This window comes from Dromaius novaehollandiae, chromosome 16 (assembly GCF_036370855.1).
Source record: "Dromaius novaehollandiae isolate bDroNov1 chromosome 16, bDroNov1.hap1, whole genome shotgun sequence".
Lineage (NCBI taxonomy): Eukaryota > Metazoa > Chordata > Aves > Casuariiformes > Dromaiidae > Dromaius > Dromaius novaehollandiae.
This window is the reverse complement of record NC_088113.1, coordinates 20,712,130-20,729,808: the sequence shown is the minus strand read 5'-3', so window position 1 is coordinate 20,729,808 and position 17,679 is coordinate 20,712,130. Positions and strand designations below refer to the sequence as shown.

Below are 17,679 nucleotides of genomic sequence, written 5' to 3'. Positions count from 1 at the left end.
CCAGGCCCCGTGCAGGGGACACAGCGGCTTGCAGAGGGACGGGGCTCTGGGGCCAACCCCAGCCCCTGGGCAGCCCCACAGCTTGCAACACGAGAGGGGGGAGAGCAGCCCCCTAAGCTGCTCAAGGTCTCCGCTAAGGCGCTGACAACTGCCACGTAACCTAGAGGGACAGCAGACCTTGGGGCAGCAGTGATGAAGCTCGGGCAGCAGCCAGAGTCACCGCTCCCGGTCCCGGTCCCATTCCCCCCCCTTATCCCAGCACCCCAGGCCCAGCCAGAACAAACTCCTTCCTTTGAGATGGTTTAATATGAGAGAAAGCAAATGCACAATACAAAATTTAAAAACGGGCCTGTGGTTCGCCCCCCCCCCCCCCACTTTGTACCCATGAAGGAGACAATAAAATAAAAGGGAGCGTGGCTGGGCAGCCCCGGGGGGGGCTACGCGGTGTACGTCGATGCCCACCCGGCGCCCGCTCCGCGCACACAACACGATGCTCTGGCACAATTGTTTCGTCGTCTGTCACTGGCGAAGGGTCGGGAAGGGGCCCGAGCCCAGCAGCACCGGGCCTGGCCCACGCGGGCAAGGTCACTTCTCCTTCTTGTCAGCTTCTGTCGTCTCCTCTTTGGAGGCCCCCGGCACCTCCTTAGGGGTAGAGGTCTCCTCGTAGCTGGGGACGAGAGGCACAAGAGGGCGAGGCGTTACGGGGACCTGGCCCTTCTCGGACACACGCTGAAGCCCAGCAGGGCCGGGGCAGCGCAGCTCGGAGCCGCGGGCTCTGCCCCGCTGCAGCGGCCGAGCTCGTGGAAGCAGCCGCGGCCGGGTGCGAGCTGTGCCAAGGGGCGGGCGCAGAGCTGCCCATGTGCCACCAGGTCCCCCAGCACAGGCAGGGAGACGAGCGCTGACCCCCCCCCCCCCCCGTGACACCCCCCGGCCCACCCGCTGCCCTGGAGGTGCCCAGCAGCGGGGCTGGACCACGTGGACGCGCTGCAGCATCCCTCGCCAAGCCCCCCCGGGGGGGAGCCACCAAGCCGCTTCTGTGCTTTGGAGCGCAGCTGCCTTTCAGTGCCGATCCCCGCTCCAGGGACGAGTCGGATATCCTGGATAACGCCACGCTTCCCCCCGCTGCTGGGAGCGGGGCCGGCTGAGCCGCATGCCGGTGCCTGAAGCGCTGTTTAGGGAAGGGGGCCACAGCGAGACCGACCACGGCAACCCAGGGACTCGCTCCTCGGGCTGCGCAGCCCCCACAGCACAGACCTTCAGCCCCTAAGAGGCTACGGAGGAAACCTGGGAGCACGGCTTGCCAGGGCAGGCAGGAGAACAAGGGCAGAGCTGTCAAATCCTCTCCCCCTTCACCGTCCTCCCCGCAAAGAAGGGGAGAAAAACCAGCTCACGGTAGCGAGGTGGCAACAACTGCCTCTGCCTGGGTCAGGGGGAGAGCTGGGAAGAGCCCCTACCTGGCCAGAGCGACAGACAAAGAAAGGGCACCGTGTGCCATCGCTACATGGCACTAGGGCTCTGCTGCCGGCGTCGGCGGGGACAGGACAGCTTCTGCTGCATGGAATCAGCGAGGCTGGCCGGCGAGCCGGACACGGTGGGGAAGTGGGTAAGTCTTGGTGTGTGTGGCAAGATTTCAGCAGAGGACTCATAGCTGCAGGAGAGACAGGAAGCAGGAAGGGAAAGGGGGGAAGAACAGGACAGAAGGGAGAGAGAGAAAAAGAGAGAGAAAAAGGAGTAGAGTCTGAACGAGACAGCTGCACACCCACCACCCTGCACAGCCAGGCAGCCTGGTTTCTCCTCCGTCTCCACCACCCGCTAGTCCAGGCTGGGGTGACCCGGGGGGGCCTGACGGGCTCCTGGCCACGCTCTCCTTGCCTGCAGGCCCTGGGGCACGGGACAACGCTGCAGCACAGAAGGACAAGGGCTGAGACCTGGGAAACAGGCAGCTCCTGCCGGCATGCACAAAACCAGGCGGCCGGAGCCCACAGGAGGACAAGCCCGGGCACTCATCCACAGACGCACGCAGTAGGCAGAGACCGGCCCAGGGGCTCTGGGGCTGGCAGACCGACACGCACGGCAGGCCCCTTCACACAGCTCGAGGACGGGCAGATCTACAGCAAGCGAGTGGCAGATCAGGTTTCCCGCTCCTGACAGCTGCAGGCTGCGGAGCAGCTCAAAGCAGAGGGAGCCCAGAGGTTGCTGCCTGCCCCGGGAGCGTCTGCAAGGCTGGAGCCTCTGCAAGGCTGGAGCCTCAAAGCCACGATGCGCCAGGTGCTGGCTGGTTCTGCTCCCCCTGCTCCTTCCCCACGTCGGCAGCACACACCTACCTGCTCCAACCCCTCCTGCAAGGCCAGCCTGCCCCCCCGGCCTGCACGGGCCCTCCGGGGCAAGATCCCACTGCAAGACCCTCCTTGCCACACCGCATCAGCCCAGCACCGGGGCCCTGCTCCCAGGGTGGCTGGGCCACGGCGAGGTGCCACGCGCAGGCAGCTTGCTGCGTGCGGGCAGCCGGCAGAGACCACGGGGAAGCTGCCAGCTCCAAGGCGCTGTCGGTGCTCGGAGGAAGAGGGCGCATCAAAGCCGGGCAGGGGAGTGCTGCACCTGGTGGGATTCCTGGGGTGGGAGGCCTTTGGCCTCCAGGCACAAGTCCTGTCCCATCCCATTTCTTCCGCCCACAACTGGAGCAGCTTCAAGGGGGGGCCTGACCCTGGGGACCTTCCGAGGCCCCCACGCACCCCCGGCTCGCGCCAGCCTCCCGTGTTTGCTCTGGCAGGGCTCAGCTAGGACAAGCAGCCTGCGCCCAGCGCCAGGGCCGGGGCGCTCTGCCGAGGCGTTAACCCTCTGCGCCCTGCTGCCGGGCTGCACGGCTCCCTGCCGGCACCGGGCCGGACTTGCAGCTCGTCTCTCACCAAGCGTGCATTTCCCGGAACGGGAGGTGCTGCTGCGAGCGGTGACTCACAGGCACACGTGGAGAGCGGCTACAGGATGCCAGGTGCACAGGAAGGACGATCCCAGGACACCCAGTGCCTGCAGCAGCGATTGTCAGAAGCAAACATCAAAGAGTGGGCAGGTGCTGCGGGCTGGGGAGACGTCCCAGCTGACAGCTCCGGTGAGAACACAGCTACCTGCATCTCCCAGGGGAGGGAGGGAAGCGAGGTCAGCCCGCTCCCGGGCGCACGGCCGCGAGAGCCTGCACCCCCATCGGCTGCTGGTTTCCCTCTGACCAGGCTGGGGCCTCGGGCAGGCTGTCCCCAGGGCCACGGGCACCCAGCACCTCGGCACACATCTCCTCCCACACGGGAGCCCCCAGGCTGAGCTGGGCCCCAGGAAACACAGCTCTGCTCGGGACGGATGTTCCCGTCCCTCCTCTGCTTCAGCCATCCTCAAAAAACTGCACTGGGTCACCATGAAGCCTTGAGCTCTACCAAAGTCCCACAAAACCAGCTGAGAAACGGCTCCCAGCCAGGCCAAGCCATGCTCTGCACGGCTCAGAGGATGGGACAGCCCAGGCAGGAGATGCCAAGCTAGACCGACGCTGCCCACCGCCTGTCCACTGCTAACGCCCAGAGCGCAGGAGGGTGGCAGAAGGGCTGGAGGACAAGAGCACAGCTCAGACCCCCCCCGCCACGTCTGCAGTGCCAGGGGCAGGGAAGACGGCTCCAAGCAAGGATCCTTTTCCCAAGCGGGGAGGCTGGGATGTGCTCAGACCAGCCCTGGTTGCTCTTGCAGCTGGATCCGATTCCATTCGCCCCCACCCACGGGCCCTGGGACACAATGACCAAGTATCTCTGCACCAGGTGCGCGGTCCCACCCTCCGCTGCCTGCCAGCTCATGGGAAGAGTTTGTCACAGGGGCGTAAAGCAATACCAGATGCTGCCTGCCTGTTGGTACTGCACCAAAGCTCCCACACAGTTACGAGGAGGTGGTTAGAGCCAGGGCTGGCGTGTACAGACACAGACCCACTCCCTCCACCTACGCACATGCACACGCACACCCAGAGCGTGCCCAGATGAACCCGTCCCTCCAGCTGTGCCCAGGCGTGGGAACATCTGCACGCTTCGTGCACTCCAACGCCACAGGCAAAACAGCTCCGTCCACAGCTGACGCTCACCTGAACATTTCAGTTACTTCTCCCTTTGCCAAGGCCACAAGAAGCGGGAATCCAATGCACGCAGGGACTAGGTATAGAAGAGCCGGCTGTAGGGAACAGTAACGACTGTTAAACCAAACCACAAGACCCCTCTCAGGAAGAGCACAAAGCAAGCTGGCCCTGTCCCCTCTAGGCCTATCACACACGCAGCCCGAGCTTTCAACCACTGCGTGCAGCACTGACAACGCTCAAAGCTGGGTTCGAGAGCCAAGTTACCACTGCAATGGGATAAAACCCACAACATGAGGTCCCAGCACCCAGGCCCAGCATTCATGCTGCCCAGGGAGGTGGGATGCAGCCTGCGGTGCCAGTCTCGGCTGCAGAAGGTCCCATCTCTTGCTTAGCAATTCACTAGGCTCTTTTTAAGAGCCAGGGGAATGTTCCCCCAGGGAAGAAGATAAGCATTGGGCTAGTTAGGGCACAGATGCACTGAGGCAGTCTGCAGGAGTGAGGGCTGCCACACTCACCCACCACTTTAACACCTTGCTGGACACCTCCCCTGGCCCAGGGAGCTGCTGGGAGTCACTAGAGCCAACAGGGTGTCTATAGGCTGCACTCTTCCCCCCATCCAGCACCCCAGACCAGGCCATGAACACACCAAGGGTTTCTACAGAGAGCAGCGACAGCACCCACAGCACAGGCATGCTCTCAGAGCCCCTTTCCTGCATCAAGGATGGTTCCTCCAGGGCAGCTCAGTTAGAGAGCCACAAAACGCAGCCAGCACAACTGAGGTGCAGCTCTTGGAAATGCTGTTACCTGAACCAGCCTCCCTAAAAGGGACTGGCCCAGCCATGCACAGGGGCAGAGCTTTGGGCAGGGGACAGGTACAGACACCAGAAAAGCAGGGCCAAGAGAAGGAACACATCCACTTTTTTCTGGCACTATGCAGGCAGGACCCTGTGGCCAAGCTGGCATTTCTACAGCCTGGGAGAGCATCTGTGTGAAGACAGCACAGCTGCGCTTACCTGGGCATGCTTGAAGATGTGCATGATGAATATGGTCAGGCCAAGCCCGAAGATGTAGGCCACAAAGCTGGTGTAGAAATACGTGTGCGTGTTCTTCTTTAAGCTACACGGAAAGGAGGCAGAGTACAGTTGCCTTCGGCCTGGGGCCTGCGATGCCAGCAGCCAAACTCCCAGGGCAGAGGGAGCCAGCCCAGCTACCTCGGACATCTCCCCCCAGGGCAGGGTGCCACGCTCTGCCCTCGCTCACCGGGCTAGCACAGAGACTGCCACAGCAGCCGTGCCGAGGGCCAGGCAGGGCAACGCTGCTGAGGTGGGGGGAGGCAAAGGAGATGCAGCTCTGCTGCTGGATAGCTGCACAAGTGGTAGGGAGCAGCGCTGGAGACACAGGGAGAGGGTCCCCCCCTCTCCAGGGAGGTGCTGCCTTTCCTGGCACCCCTCTCTTGGCACACGCTGTTTTATCACGGGTCAGGAGCTGGGATTCCCAGCAGGTGCAGTCAGGATGTGGGTGGAAACACCTGGAAGAGCTGGCACAGACTGGAGGGTCTGCGCAACAACGGGAGCGTGGCCACACCGCCGCAGTCGCTCGAAGCGGTCCATTCCCAGCAGCACCTGAGCCACAGACTTTTGGTGTGGGGCAATTGCTGAAAGCTACAGCCTCGTGGTAGGTGCAACCCCTCTGCGTAGGAAGGAGCTGCTTTTCCATGTGAACAGCAACTCGGAGGCAGCCAACACTGCCAGGCCCCGATTCACATCCACAGCAGCAGCACTTCCAAGCAAGCAGCGTGCCCAGCTTTCCCACGCCTCCCTCCACTTCGCCTCACCACCACAAGGGCACTGGCCCCCCTCCTCTGCCGGAGGATGAGGCAATGAGGCCCTACGGGGCTGCTCTGTGCTGCTGCCCAGGTCCCCCCGCCAAGGCTCAGCCCCTGCATTCCCAGCTGCACGTACAGCAGTGCTCCTGAACTTGGACGATTCACCCCAGCACTCAGGACTTACCCACAAACCTGCCCTGCTCCTGCCCTGTGCGTGCCTGCTCTTCCCAGAGCTTTCCCTTGCATCTCCATGCTCCAGCAGCCCCCCAGGTCCCCATCCCAAGCCCCAGATGACAGCACGCAATTCTGCTCCCAGTTTCCCCCCTCCCTTTCCTCTACAAAAACAGCTCAAATATGCTGCAAGATCCAACCCGTTACAGACCCTTCCTTATCGCCTACTCACCTGATGTCAAAACGCAACAGCAAGGCAATGAAGATCCCTACGGGGAGAAGGGCACAGTCAGAGGATGGAGACCAGCAGGCAGACAGAGCAGGGAGCCGCGCTGCGGCTGACAGTGCCCTCTCGCGGCACGAGGCACTGAGAGAGCAGCCGGCTGCAGCGCCCAGCCCGGCGCGAGGCCTGGGGGGCTCCGACGCCCAGCCCGGCGCGAGGCCCGGGGGGCTCCGACGCCCAGCCCGGCGCAGCGCCGAGGCCCAGCGGGAGGTCCACGGGGAGGACCAAGGCAAGTGTGGTCGCACAAAGCCATCCACCCAACTCCCCACAGCCAGTTCAGACTGGTGACCCTGGACAGGACCCCCTCTTTCATCCTTACCTGGAATGACAATGTCTCCCAGACCCAGCATGGCAAAGTTGTCAGCCTCTAGACCCTTCTCCAGCAGGTCCTGAGGGAAAACCACTAGGAAGAGCAGAGAGAGGCACACTGAGGGGGGAAGGATCCCTGTGCTGAGCAGACCTCTGCATTGCTGGGCCTGGCAACAAGGGATCTGAGCAGGGCAAGAGCCCTGCCCTCTGCCCTGGACCACCTCCTCCTCTGTGGCTCCCCTCACTCCCCTTCCTGGGCCAACTCTGGGCACTGGAATGGGAAACCAAAGGATTCAGAGCCTGCCCCATGGGCACGTTCGCAGCTGCAGCTCCCAGGAGCTCTAACAGCATCTTCCCACACACAGACCCCACTTTCTGAGCAGAGCTCCAGAAGGAGAGTGTTGTCAGCAAGGCAGAGGGCGCACAGGGCAGAGAGAGCAAGAGAAAGGACAGCCCCCGTGTCCCAGCAGACAGGGAAGATCTACTCACATTTTATTGGGGCCTCAAACGATTTGGCAACAGTCACCATCACGTTGGTGCCAAAGACCTAGGGGCAAGCAGAGGAGTCCAAGGTGATCACAGCTGCACAAGGACACAAACACACTCAGCTGCAGTCTCACCTCAGGGTCAAGAGCAGCCACAGCGGTAGGAAGCAGCCAAAGAGCCACAGAGCTCTGGGCAGATGAGTCCCACGAGCAGAACTCCGAGACTTGGAGCTGTTGAGTCCATCTCCCATGGAAGAGGGCACAATGCAGTGCTCAAGGAGGTAAATATATCAAGGCTGTCCTGTTTTCAGAGCAGTACCTGGGATACCGCTCGCTTCGCACAAGCTGTGCTCACTGCCACCCTGTCCTTCCCCGATGGGAAATGCCATGGGTCACACACAAGGGGCAGCAGCACTCAGTGGGTTTTGCTCAGCTCCGATTAGTCAATTCAGTACAAAGTCTGAACAACATGCAGGACGTTATCTGAGGACAGGAAACCTCAGCTGAGAGCATCCCAGCCAAGGCCAGGCAGCTGCTGCCTGCAAGCTTCCAACAGGGACTGTAGCAATCGTCAGATCAGTTGCATTTTGCTCCGACATCATTTATTTGTATTGCACTATCAGCTTTAAATATTGGCATCTTCTGTGGGATGGACTGTAAACACATAGGTCAGTCACTCTGATTTCTATTCCTTTTCATCTTCAAGCCTCCAGTCTGGACTATACCAGCAGCAGGCGTACAAACCAAGTGCTGGTTAGCACCTGGTGAGCAAGATCCAAGAGCTGGAGGATCAAGAGAAAATTTAAAGCAGGCAGTTGGGCATCAGAGTAACTACTACAAGGTGCAGCAAGGTCTGGCCATTGCCGGCCTTATCTAAGGGCAGAACATGCAGCAACTGCTACGGCGCAACAGGACTCTAAACCAGGACCAGGGAAACACCACAAAGCACCATGTAAAAATTCACCCCAAGACTGTGCAGGGCTCAGTATCATTGGTTCACTGAGTAACTCCACCTCTTTCCTGAAATCCTCCTGGGATCTCACTGTGACTAAATCCATGCTAAGATCCAAGTGATCAGTCCCTGCACAGGGGAACAGTAAGAGGAATCGCACTTCAGAAAGGCCTTTCTGCAAAGCCACTGACGACTGTGCTCCAACAGTGCGCTCTGCTGGAGAAGCCCGGACTGACTACAGCAGGCAAGCGCACAGTGGCGGAGGTTATGCTGCTGCCATCTCCAAAACACTATAAAGAAGTTCTCCTGAATTAGGGACACGTAGTCCACACCGTCCCCAGCTCCCCCACACTGCCCCTCTGGCATCGCGTGAGCACCGAAGGGACTGCAATCACACCCCAGCACACTTGGGGCTTGGTCAGGAGGCTGAATCATCTTCAGCTGAGTGCACTGGACTGACACACACACATGAATCTAATAGCTGGGCCTGTCAGTGAGCCTATGAAACCATGGGCGGCACCAGCTGAGTACAAAACAACACACAGTAGCCAGGCTTGAAGAGGGAAGAATTACTCAGGCAGCTGTAGAGCAGCTGGACAGACCTCAAGGTATGCAAGGCTTTAAGACATTCTGAAACAGGAAAATTCAGAAGGTGGAGGTAAACAGGAAAGACCGAGGAATTCAGATATTACATAGGACTAAGGAGGAAAAGGGATCCAGTGCCACCGAAGATAAGGAAAACCTTAAAATGAAGATGGCAGAGCACTGTACTGGCTGAAGGGAAACGACTGGAGCCATTCCAGTATTTGGTGTCTGCGCAGAAGAACAGAAGGATGCCAACAAAGCTGGCAGATGGCAGAGCTGAGGCACAGCCCATACGAGGAGGATCAGCATAAGCCAGGAACAGTTAGGTGGGTGCAGGCAGCAGGAAGGGCAAAGTCACAGGTTTAGGATCACTTAACAAGAACCTCCGCTGCGAGCGGGCAACTCTGCCACTGAAGCCGAGAAAGACCTGACATACCAGCTGATCAGAGGTGACCACCAGCACGATGTGGCTGTGGAACAGGCAAATTCATTGCAGTCAAATCAGGGGCGGTGTTGCTGGCAGGGAGCAGTAGTAACAGCTCTAGCCAGGCATTGAGAAGACCTTACACAGGGATACAGGTCACCAAAACTTATGCTGAACACCAACATAGCCTACGACAGCAAGACTACCTGATGAGATCCCTGCCAGCCCTGGACTCTTTGACTAGGCCAGAAATTAAAAGAATACACATTTGCTGAGCTGAGTTTTGCCAGTGTTCAGTTCTGTCATCATCCCCACCACACCCCTTTGGGCTGAGAAAGTGGAAACCCTGGCTGCCAACACGTGTCCAGCCAGCGTGTGACCTCCAAGCAGCGTGACACCCTGCACATGCCTTCCATGAACGGCTGCAACCCGCATCCTCCCCCGGGAATGCTCCCGTTTACCCAGAAGACGTCGTAGATGAAGAGGCCCCCAAGCAAGATGCAACCAGTGCTGACGTTGTTCAAGTGCAGCAGCTCGACCCCGTTGAGGGAAAACGCCAGGCCAAAGAGATTGTTTGCAATCCAGTGCTGAAAACGACAGGAAAAGGAGAGATGGATCGTGCTGCACAGAGCCATGGCCCTTCACAGCAGACGCTTTGTGGGCAAAGGCACCAGGGCAGGTCTGATCTAGCCTAGTCCCTGGCCTCCCCACCATACTGCTGCTGCTGCTCTCTTACCTTTCTCAGCAGGTACCAGACCCCGACAACACTGCTCATGGCCAGGCATACGAGATCCTTGGTGTCAAACTCATAGTTCACTATTTCTGCAATACAACACAGAGGACTGATTTTGGCTGGCCTGGGCAGCGTCCCTTCCCACGCAGGGCAGCAACTAGTGAGTTTACAAGTGGGGGAGGAACACTGAGCCACAGTGCTCATGGCCCAAACGAGGGGATGCAAATGGCCATGCCCACGGCAACCACATGCTTGCGTGCTGGATTTGCAAGTGGCTCGCACTGGCGAGCCAAGGTCTTCGCCTTCAGCCAGACTCTGCCACATGGACAACATCTGTGATCCTTCTGTCAACAAGGAAATTGGATACAGACACTGTCTTATGGCAGGGAGGGGCCAGCTCTTCTCCCCCTTTCTGTACTCCATTAACTCCTGGTGGGACTACTAGAAGAAATAACCCCCTACCAGTAAGGCTACTGGGCAGGATCCTTACCAGAGGACCTTCGCCAGTGCAAAGATTTAAATCAAATCAGTTAAGGCAGGGAAGAAAAAAACCCCAGCATTATATTAAAGGTAGCACATTTAATACTGATTAGGTCCATTTACTGAGCACTCTGTTTCTGGGATTTGCCTGCCAGCCAGAGGCACACGGCAGTCCCAGCTCCGCATGGGCAAACAAGGCTTTTACAGTGGCTACAGAAGCACAGCATGGAGTAAGAGACAAGCCTGAGAAGACCATTTCAAAGGGCTGAAAGTCAAAGCACCAAGCAAGAAACAATAGTAAAGGCAGAAAACATGCAAGCCCCCAGAGAGACCGGCGAGCTCACGTACCTTCCTTGGTCTCCCCGGAGCCCTGGGTAAAGAGAAGCTGGTACTGTTTGTTGGGGAAATTTGCAGGAAAGAATCTGTTCATCATGGGGCTGAAACAAGAGGTGCAGAGAAGGGCAGTTCTACAGAAACCCCAGCACGACGCACTGCCCAGCGCCTCTGCACGACAGCGTCGGAGCACAAACATCAACCCCCACCCTCTCCCCCCGCTCCATACACAAGAGGGAAATGCCGAGTTTCACCACCCCGGGGCAGGCACAAGGCCCAGCCCCGGGCACCAAGCAGCACACACAGGAGCTTGTCCTCTCCAGGGGTTTGACCAGCCTGTAGGTAACTGTCCCCCAAAACACTCCAGGGCAATGGGCACATGCCAGCACGGAGCATCACCAGTGAGAAGGGAGGGATATCCCAGACCTTAACACCTGCCCTGTGCCCCACAGCGCTGGGCACGATGCCCTGGCCACCCAGAGCCGGCCACCGCAAAGCGACCTTCCTGCAGCTGGGAGCCGCGAAGCCCGAGCAGAGCAGCAGCGCTGGTCGAGGAAAGCATCTGGTCCCCAACCCCCTAGAGCTCAGGAAACAGGAAACCAGCTTTATTTTTTCAGTTACTGAAACGTGGTCTGAGCTTTCAACACCGAACACCAGTGCAAGACACTGGGGACTTATCATCAACTCCAGCTGCCCATTTCAGCTGTCCCAACAAAGGGAACAAGGCTGTGAGGAGCTCTCCCCACCCCATGTAGGACCATGCCAGGCCACAGTGATCTCCGATAGCGGCCGCCCACACCCTTGGGAGCTCTCCCAGCAACACCGCACAGGGTGTCAGGTCACTGGTACTCAAGACTTTGGCTCTGACCCTGGTTCCCCAAAAAGAGGGGGTCGCAGCACCCTCTGGGCCTGTCTCCCTAGCTGTGAAGCAGCGACAGTACTGCCTGCCCTCAGAGCCCTTCAGATCTACTGAAGGAAAACGCCCCAAGAGCTGAGATTTGGCTCTGCTGCAAGGCAGTGTTGTTCTGGAAAACCTCACTGTGAGCTTAAACCCCTGCTGCCTCCCAGAGCAGCCAGACTTGGACAGCCCTGCCCAGCCGCACCTCCCGCCACTCCACCGTACCTGATGGTGTGGGACAGGGCGAGGATGCCCAGCACAAAGAAATACATGGAGAGCAGGAGGTTGATGTACTCTTGTGAGAATATCTGCAAGACAAAATCGACAGAGGGGGGTTACCAGAACGTTCCCCCTGCTTCTAGCATGAGAAACTGTTTTATGTTGTAATCAGCAGTTGCTGCATCACTGCTACAGGAAGAAAAGCTGGAATAACCCAAATTCTTGCCCTGTTCTAACACCACTGATGTGAAATACATAGGAAATAGCCATGTACTTGCAGAACAAGCACAAGGGGCCTGTGAGTCATTGCACGTCTATGAGCCGCGCAGGTCAAAAAATAACTCCTGCATTGCAGAAAGGAGGACACAGCTTCCCCAGCGCATCTCTTGTGGAGTGAGACTGAGCAGAGTGGAACAGCACGCGGCTCCTGGGGGCTGTCCCGGGAGAGGGGGCAGCAGCAGCACGGCGGGCCGAGCACACGCCCTGCCCTACTTTACCAGGGTATTATTAGCACTCCTGCCCTCCAACACACACACGCGGCCTCGCCACTGCATCACGTCCCCTGCGATTCAGTGTGCACCAGAGCCCACAGCAAGGCGCTCCGACGTACCCAAGGCGGCCTCTGGTCCTTCTTGGTCTCCCAGAAAGAGGGATGCTGGAATACTAGTGCTTATGGCAGGCTGCAGATACTAAAAAGGAAGAAGCCACAGATCATGCAGCAACTTTAACTGGGTCACACTGCACGTTCAGTACTTCTTCTCCTGGTGTCTCAGTCTCGACCAGGAGCAAGAGGCAGGAAAGGTCCCCGAGTACCCCGAGAAGTGGGCCACCGGGCCAGGCTCCGGGGGATCACTGCAGTGGGCTGAAGGGGCCTGGCTGCCAGCTCTGCACTCCCACCACCAGCGCCCAGCATCCCTCTGCTTCGCTACTGCTAAGAGAGGAGCCACAGCAACTCCAGCGAGCACACAGATAACGTGAGCCTTAACTCCACCACTGGGAAAGCAGGGCATATTGCTAGGGAAGCACGATCCGGCCTGCCCTGCCTTCTGCTGCAGAAGTTATCTCCGTGCATCCTCAGGGCCCCATCTGCAGCACACGCTTTCCCTCCCCGTTAACGAGGATCAGACGCAGCAGCTGCAGCATGCAGGCCTGAGCCCCCAGTCGCAGCATCAGTCAGCTGTTGTGCACTAACTGCTATGCGCAGAGACAAGACTAGATTGAAATATTCTTGCTTTGAACCCCTAATCCCCGCCTCCTGCCCCACTGCCGGAATACCTGCCGTCCCTCAGCAGGCAGGAGCACCGTGCCACCTCCCAGGCGGTCCAGGACAGAGGGCTGGGTGCTGCCGAGGCTTCCTATCCACACGCCAATCCACGGGCACTGCCCAACAGGCCCACACTGTGCTGCCAACCCTACAGCTTCCCCAGGCCCTCTGGGTGCTCAGCCACACGCTGGGCACATGCAGAGGTACCCAAAGGTGCTTTAAGTCGAGATACTTTTCCCATACATGTACAGGTTAAAGCACCTGCTGCTCAGATCGCTTGTCTGTGACTCAAAAACTGTCATTTAACTCAGTTTGTTGAATTTAAATATCTCAAACACATACCAGCTTGTTCATAAGCTCTTCTTTACCTAGCAATTACCCAGGCCTAAGCTGAGATGGCTTTAGGAGCATAGCAGGGAATATAACACAAAGGCAGAGCATTTGCAATTCAAAGAGTCTCTGGCACCCTCTGGTTTCAGTTCGTGCACCTTTGGTCAGCCCAAGCAGGTCGGCAGAGCTCAGGGCTGTACCCAGAACAACCACACACGCAAAAAGGCTCTGAATTACCCAAGAGCTGCAGCATTCACATGAGATCTAACATCCTCCTGCCTGGTAACACTGAAGATTCAATCTGCGCAGTCTTAAGACCTTCTGTGCCAATACTATGGGCCCAAAAGGGTAAGCCAAGAGCAAGTCAGCCCCATCTCGGAGTTCCTGAAGGCAAACGCAGCAGGGCTGAGCAGCAAGGAGGAATGAAGGAGTTGTCTTTATTTCTGTGGGCCTGCCAACATCGCTTACTTACTTTAAAGAAGAGGTAGAGTCCCAGAAGGGTACAACTGGCAACAATGGGGAAACGAGCAGCATCTCGGCTGGTAATGGTCTCTGGCATCTCAGAGGAGTTCTGGGGAGGAAGGAGAGGACACGTGTGGATTAGGCTGTGCGCTGGCCTTGCACTAGGACAGGAGGGAGAGCACAGGAAGAATAAGCAGTTTGCAGGGCTCCGCAGGGGCATCGCTGCAGCTTCACAGAGGAGCAGGGCACTTGCTGGCTCTGTCCGCCTGGTAGGTGGGACTGTGTTATAGGTAGAGCCCAAGATGGGAAAAACAAACCTACCATATTTGTCCTTCCAAGGGCTGCCACAATTTACTGTTTTTTTCCTCTTGAAGAGGGAAAAAGCTTGCTTTCTGCACCGGCGTTTTTCCTTTCTCCCCTTGCCCAGAGGAGGGCTGGACTCCGCAGCTCCTCCGTGCTGCTCATGCCTGGCTGTCTCCATCAGCCTCCCCATCTGTGCACACCATATGTCGACCACCCTCTGAATGACGTTTCTCTCCAGTCACCTTTTTATCCCTCACCTCATTCCTGAAATGGCCACCACGCTCTGAAGCATCAGATCTATCAAACTCTTTAATCTTCTGAAACTTCTGTGGACAGCCTAGACCAGACCCCTTCTAAGCCCTTTCCCATAAGAGACCTCCAGCGTTCCCCAGGACTGCCGTCCCTCCCTGCTCCGCTCTCCTCCTCGCAGCTCTTCGCCGCAGGCCCTGCTCCCGGACGCGAGGGGGGCTGCCCGCTCCCCCGCCAGCTGGGCACGGCACGCACAGCGCTGCTGGCGCCCGGACGTTTAATCCCGACGGGCCCAGCACCTGCAGCCAGCACCGGACGGTGCCCGTTCATGGAGGCCTCAAGCAAAGGGGCCGCACGAAAGCAATGATGTTTATCTGGAGCACAGCTGCTGCCGCACAGCACTTGGCTGCTCGCTAGCAAGAGCCCCAAGGGCCACTCGCTCTCAGCGACACGAGGGGAGAGGAATCCCCCGCAGAGCCACCCCCTGACCCTGCTCACAGATGCTGTTTTAGCATTCTCTAGGGCTTGATTAACAGGGCTGCTAAGACCCCCATTAAGACCAGCTGAGAGCCCTGAATTAAGATATCAGGGCAGAAAGTGTTTTAAAAAAAATAAACAGGCTGTACAAAACAGTCCCTTCTCCCAGACTTCAGAAGAAAAGTGCTGGGATTTAACTTCCCGCTGCTCCCCGCAGCCGGGTGGGCGATGCAGAGGGCAGCGCAATGGGCCTGCAGGGAGGGCGAAGGGCCTGGGCGGCACGCAGAAGCGCAGCACCCAGCCAGGGATCAAGCCCAGCGCGCGGGGTGGGAGACAGAGCCACACACGAGGCTCTCCCAGGCGCTGTCGCTTGTGCAGGTGACAAGACCGTTAGTCTTCCAGGCATGTGGATTGCTGGTGACAGTGGGGTCCCAGCCAGAGAAAACCAAGGAGGAGGTGAGGTGCGAGGCGAGACCTCTCCCCAGAGAGACCTCACCCAGTCGCTCCAGTACCGCCGGTGGGGAGAGGGGGGCCCGGCACCCCAGTGCCCCGGTTGGGACCTGGCCACCCCGGTGGGTGCTAGGTCCTGGAGCCCCAGTGAGGGGGACACAGCTGCCACAGTGCCCCAATGGGGGGGGGGGGGGGGAACCCAGGCGCCCCAGTGTCCCCAGTAAAGGGGAGCCCCGGTCGCTATGCCCCACGGTGGGAGGGGAGCCCCGGTGCCCCCGGTGGCAGGGGGGCAGCCCCAGTGTTCCCAGTGAAGGGGGGAGCCGTGGTGTCTCCAGTATGGGGGGAGCCCTGCCCGCCCCGGTGCCCCCGGTACGGGGGAGCCCCGGTCGCTATGCCCCACGGTGGGAGGGAAGCCCCGGTGCCCCCGGTAAAGGGGAGCCCCGGTCGCTATGCCTCATGGGGGGAGGGCAGCCCCGGTATTCCATTGGGGGGGGGGGGCGGTGTCTCTAGTGTGGGGGGAGCCCTGGCCGCCCTGACGCCCCCGCTAAGGGGGAGCCCCGCTCCCCCCGCTACGCGCCCCGGTGGGAGGGGAGCCCCGGCGGCGGGGGGAGGCCCGGCGCCCCCGGCGGGGTTACCTTGCTCTTGGCGCAGCTGACGGAGCGCAGCGCCCCGAAGAAGATGGGCAGCAGGGCCATGAGGACGAGGCTGCCGTAGGCCAGGGCCATGCCCTCGGGGGTGGCGGGCGGCCGGGCGGGCCCGGCGGCGGGGGCGGCCCCGGCGCCGCTGCCGTTGTGCGCCGCGGCCTGCTCCATGGCTGCCTGCTGCCCCCGGCCGCGCTTCCGGCCCGCCGCCCGGCGCCCAGGGACACGTTCCCTTACCGGCCGGAAGTGCGTCACGCGCCGGCGTCGCGTCGCCCCGCCCCTCCCCTCGCGCCACGCCCCCTAGCAACCCGCCCCGCCGCGTTGCTAGGAGACCGCGCCGGGCCCGCGGCCTGCGCCCCCCGCGCCCCCCGCGGCCTGCGTGACACCGGAGCGGGGCGGCCGCGCCCGGGCTGGGACCTTCTGCGACCTGCCCCCCTCTGGGGCCTGTCATGGTGCTGGATCCCTGGGATCTGCCCCTGGCCTGTCCCTGGGCTGGATCCCCAGCATCTGCCCCCCTTTGGGGCCTGTCCTGGTGCTGAGTCCCTGGGATCTCCCCCCCCCCCCCCGGACCTGTCCCTGGGCTGGATCCCTGGGATCTGCCCCTCTCAGGGCCTGTCATGGTGCTGGATCCCTGGGATCGGACCCCTCTGGAGCCTGTTCCTGGGCTGGATCCCAGGTATCTGCCCCCCTTTGGGGCCTATCATGGTACTGGATCCCTGGGATCTGCCACCCTCCAGGGCCTGTGCCTGGGCTAGATCCTTGGGATCTGACCCCCTTTGGGGCCTGTCATGGTGCTGGATCCCTGGGATCTGACCCCTCCGGCCTGTCCCGGGGCTGGATCCCCAGGACCTGCCCCCCTCCGAGCCTGGCCCTGGGGTACATCCCCGGGATCTGCCCCCTCTGGGGCCTGTCATGGCACTGGATCCCTGGGCTCTGCTCCCCTGGTCTGCTCCTCGACTGGATCCCTGGAATCTGCCCCCCTTGGGGCCTGTCATGGTGCTGGATCCCTGAGCTCTGCTGCCTCTGGCCTGTCCCTGGGCTGGATCCCTGGGATCTGCCCCCTCTGAGCCTAGCTCCGGGCTGGATCCCCACAGGTTCCCTCCCGCAGGCGCAGGCGAGGCCGGGCACCCCATGCCCCCGCCGCCCCATGCCGCGCCATGGGGTCTGCCTGCGCCCCGCTGCTGCTCCCGCGCCGTGGGGATGATGCCACCCGCCGGGCCGCTCTGGCGGGCACCGCTCTGCCGGACCCGGACCCGGAGCCGGAGCCGATCCGCAGGCCGGCAGCTCGGTTCGGCGGAGGGGCTGCATCCCGCTGCGGGAGGAGCCGGCGCTCGAGGGCTCCGCAGTGAAGGGCAGCAAGGCGCCCGCGACCCCCCGGCCTCTCACTGGCGAGGGCGGCGGCAGGGGCTCCGGCTGCGCTTCCTGCTTCGCATTGTCCCCCGTCTGCTTTCAGCCCACCTGCGGCCGCACTCGGCAAACAGCCCCTCTGCCAAAGCGCCTGGTAAATGAAAGCAAACTTTCCACACAACTGGCCTGGGGCCAGGGCTCGGCTGGAAAATTGGCCGAAACGCGTGTTTTCCTTGCGAGCATCCCCTCCCCTCCCGAGCCGCTGCCAGCCGGGTGCCGTTAGCCAGCTGCCTCCTCCTCCTCCTCCTCCTGCCCTGCGCTTCAGGCCCGCTTCCTGCAGGGAAATCCTTCCACCTTGCA

At 60.4% G+C, this 17,679-nt stretch overlaps 1 protein-coding gene across 2 annotated transcripts; it reads right to left on the bottom strand.

Moving 5' to 3' along the window:
- Positions 1 to 287: 287 nt before the first annotated feature.
- Positions 288 to 16,253, bottom strand: HM13 (histocompatibility minor 13). Of its 2 annotated transcripts, XM_064521698.1 has the most exons (13): positions 15,967 to 16,253; positions 13,863 to 13,961; positions 11,803 to 11,885; positions 10,695 to 10,783; positions 9,870 to 9,955; positions 9,595 to 9,720; positions 7,177 to 7,234; positions 6,698 to 6,781; positions 6,328 to 6,364; positions 5,113 to 5,215; positions 4,109 to 4,194; positions 1,455 to 1,648; positions 288 to 667 (listed from the first exon to the last, which is right to left on the bottom strand). In XM_064521698.1, exons 1-12 carry the CDS (start codon positions 16,141 to 16,143, stop codon positions 1,498 to 1,500), a joined length of 1,179 nt encoding a protein of 392 aa, XP_064377768.1. In that variant the 5' UTR covers positions 16,144 to 16,253; the 3' UTR covers positions 288 to 667; positions 1,455 to 1,497. The 2 variants fall into 2 exon arrangements, with proteins under 2 accessions (XP_064377768.1, XP_064377769.1); XM_064521699.1 differs by lacking the exon at positions 1,455 to 1,648 and having other exon boundaries at positions 15,967 to 16,251.
- Between the last annotated feature and the right edge of the window lie 1,426 nt (positions 16,254 to 17,679).

Excerpts from the sequence above, each read along its gene's own strand:
- HM13 (XM_064521698.1), bottom strand. The coding sequence starts at position 16,143 with ATGGAGCAGGCCGCGGCGCACAACGGCAGCGGCGCCGGGGCCGCCCCC. Across the intron at positions 10,784-11,802 it reads GCCCTGTCCCACACCATCAG|CCCCATGATGAACAGATTCT; the intron begins GTACGGTGGAGT and ends CTCTTGTTTCAG. Across the intron at positions 9,956-10,694 it reads CTCCGGGGAGACCAAGGAAG|AAATAGTGAACTATGAGTTT; the intron begins GTACGTGAGCTC and ends GTTGTATTGCAG.